The sequence below is a fragment of the Anarrhichthys ocellatus genome, unplaced genomic scaffold (genome assembly GCF_004355925.1).
Source record: "Anarrhichthys ocellatus isolate YVR2014 unplaced genomic scaffold, GSC_Weel_1.0 scaffold6061, whole genome shotgun sequence".
Taxonomy (NCBI): Eukaryota; Metazoa; Chordata; class Actinopteri; order Perciformes; family Anarhichadidae; genus Anarrhichthys; species Anarrhichthys ocellatus.
In genome coordinates, this window is record NW_022286035.1 from 1 (window position 1) to 3,054 (window position 3,054).

General features: G+C 36.9%; 1 protein-coding gene across 1 annotated transcript; it reads left to right on the forward strand.

The window, feature by feature from the left end:
- Positions 1 to 66: 66 nt before the first annotated feature.
- Positions 67 to 3,006, forward strand: LOC116380079 (porphobilinogen deaminase-like). The gene is made up of 5 exons (XM_031842038.1): positions 67 to 192; positions 481 to 536; positions 1,709 to 1,786; positions 2,234 to 2,311; positions 2,859 to 3,006. Exons 1-5 carry the CDS (start codon positions 148 to 150, stop codon positions 2,974 to 2,976), a joined length of 375 nt encoding a protein of 124 aa, XP_031697898.1. The 5' UTR covers positions 67 to 147; the 3' UTR covers positions 2,977 to 3,006.
- The last annotated feature ends 48 nt before the right edge of the window (positions 3,007 to 3,054 follow it).

Below are 3,054 nucleotides of genomic sequence, written 5' to 3' on the forward strand. Positions count from 1 at the left end.
TATATATATATATATATATATATGTGTGTATATATATATATATATGTATATATATATGTGTATATGTATTGTTTTAGTAACCCGTGTCTTTAATATCGCTGGTTAATCGTGTCATTAAACGTTTGTAACGTCTCTCTCTCAGTCGGGATGTCAACGATCGGAGATAAGATCCTGGACACTGCTTTATCAAAGGTGAGGCTCGTCATGATCGTCACAAATCAAAAGGTTCTTTATGAACGGGCATTATTATAGTCACTATTTGACTATAATATTCAGACTGGTTACACGCTCTTATTGTTCTCCAAAACCTTAAGATTTGGTATAATATTCGTGTATCATTTAAGATTTAATGCTTAAATACATTTAAATGGAAGATCCAATGTAAATCTGCTGCTTTTAAATGTCTTATTTTCAATGTAACTGATAAATGTAAAGTATAAAAATCACTAAAGGAACGTTTTCTTCTTCTTTTAAACACAGATTGGAGAGAAGAGTTTGTTCACCAAAGAGTTGGAGAATGCTCTGGAGAGGAACGAGTGAGTGTTACCGCCGTCGCCACCATTGTTTCTCCAACTGCGTCGCTGACAGGCTCACTCTGTGGAGACGTTAGCATCGTAGCTGTCAGATACGGAGGGATGAATTCAACCCTTATTGAACCTCAGCTCCTATAATAAAGTGTGAAGCCAAAGTACAGACATGCAATAACATTCCGTCCGGTTGACAGGTTGTCTGTTTTTATTAACAACAAGACTAGTTACCGAAAGTAACATCAATACTGTCACAACATCTTTATTAGCATAACGCTAGCTTCATGCTAACGATATCAGGGTAAGTTGAAGTTAAGCTGTAGTAGTAGTAGTAGTAATAGTAATAGTAGATGTAGTAGTAGCAGTAGTAGTAGTAGTAGTAGTAGTAGATGTAGATGTAGTAGTAGTAGTAGTAGTAGTAATAATAGTAGTAGTAGCAGTAATAGTAATAGTAGATGTAGTAGTAGTAGTAGTAGTAATAATAGTAGTAGTAGCAGTAATAGTAATAGTAGATGTAGTAGTAGCAGTAATAGTAGTTAAGCATTACTTAGCAGGTGTTCATTATCAGGAATTAATGGACCCCCTGCAGCCAATCAGAATGGAGTATTCACCCAGTCCATGATGTAACAGATTATACTCTGTGAGAGTAGAAAATAATATTAATATAAAATGTTTGACAGTTTTTTTTGAAGCAGACATGTTTTTGTCCTCTTAGGACATCAGAGCAACTTTTATTTTTATTTTTTTTAAAGGGAGACAAAAGAGTTAAAGCTTTTCTATGTTAGAAAACAACCCGAGCTTTGAATGAAACCCAGTGATGAGTGTGTTAGAAACCCAGTGACGAGTGTGTTAGAAACCCAGTGACCAGTGTGTTAGAAACCCAGTGACCAGTGTGTTAGAAACCCAGTGACGAGTGTGTTAGAAACCCAGTGACGAGTGTGTTAGAAACCCAGTGACGAGTGTGTTAGAGTCATTTCATCTCTTCATCACAGCCTCCTCTGTGTGCTGCTCATCCCTTTGATGCACAGCCTCAGAAGTAGCAGCTGGCTCGACGATGTTAAACATGCACAGCACTGAATGACTGTATTATGAACATGAGACATGAGGCAGCATGTACTGTGTACCGAGTACGGAATACTGTGTACTGAGTACTGTGTACTGTGTTCCTCTGCGTCCCACAGGGTCGATCTGGTCGTCCACTCTCTGAAGGACCTTCCCACCACGCTGCCTTCAGGATTCACCATCGGGGCCGTGTTGAAGTAGGTGTAGTGTGTCTGTATGAACGCATGCTGTATCGTGTAGTAGTGTACTTTAATAATTGTACGATAGTGGAGCTGGAACAGTTCCACTTTGAGTCAGAACAAGTCTGATATTCCTTAAGTGTATCCTGCAGGTCATTCTAGTATCTAAGATAAGATAGAAGTTTATTATTCTTGTTTCATTAAAGATTACAACAGAAGAATAAGAACAAACAATAGAATACAAATATAAACATGTATGAACAATAGAATAACAAGTATTAAGTATTTAAGAAGTAACACTGACAACAGTGTAAAATAGAATATAGTAAAAAAAATATAACATTACATAAACAATATAAAGTGAAAACAATAAAATAAAGTTTTAAAAACAAAATAAAGTTGTGGTTTGTTGTGATTTCCATTGGACCAGCTAAAAGCAGTGCTTTGCTTCCTGTCTGCTTCTAGAAGAGAGAACCCCCATGATGCAGCGGTGTTACACCCCAAACATGAGGGCAAGACTCTGGAGACTCTGCCAGAAAACAGGTAGAACCCAACTAGTCGTGTTTTGTGTTTCCCACTCATTTAAAAGAACTGAGTTGAAATATTAGCTATTAACTAGTGCTGGGCAAGTTAACGCGTTAATTTCGCGTTAAGGCATTCATTAATTAACGCCGACAATTATTTTATCGCGCGTTAACGCATTTTTTAAATTTATTATAATTTTTTTTTTTTTTTATTGAAAGACAAGAGACAATACATAAACATAACAACAAGAGGATGACAAGAACAGTGGGATAAAAGCCAGCAAACATCCTATAGTCAGTCAGATTAAAGTGAGACAACGTCCGGTTTCTTCAGACGAACATCCGGTTTTCAGAATAAGATGCCAACAAAGTATGAATTATATTCACATTAAGTATAAAACATGCTACCTGCATCTCGTGAACCAAATGTTATTGCCCTTTTGTTCATATAGCATTACTTTTGAATTCATTATTGAACTTTGCCATAACAATGAGATTAATCGCGATTAAATATTTGAATCGTTGCCCAGCACTACTATTAACATCTATCTTCCCTCTTGTGTTAGTGTGATCGGCACCAGTTCACTTCGCCGCGCTGCTCAGCTGAAGAAGAGATTCCCCCACCTGGTGTTCAAAGATATCGTATCCTTTCAGGAAGCGATGTTGATGTTGTCAATTATTTAATTTCTTTTAAACATAGAAAAAAAACAGGCATAAGCCGATGCTTCATGTGTTAAAGCTGCATTCTCTCTAGTGTCCACC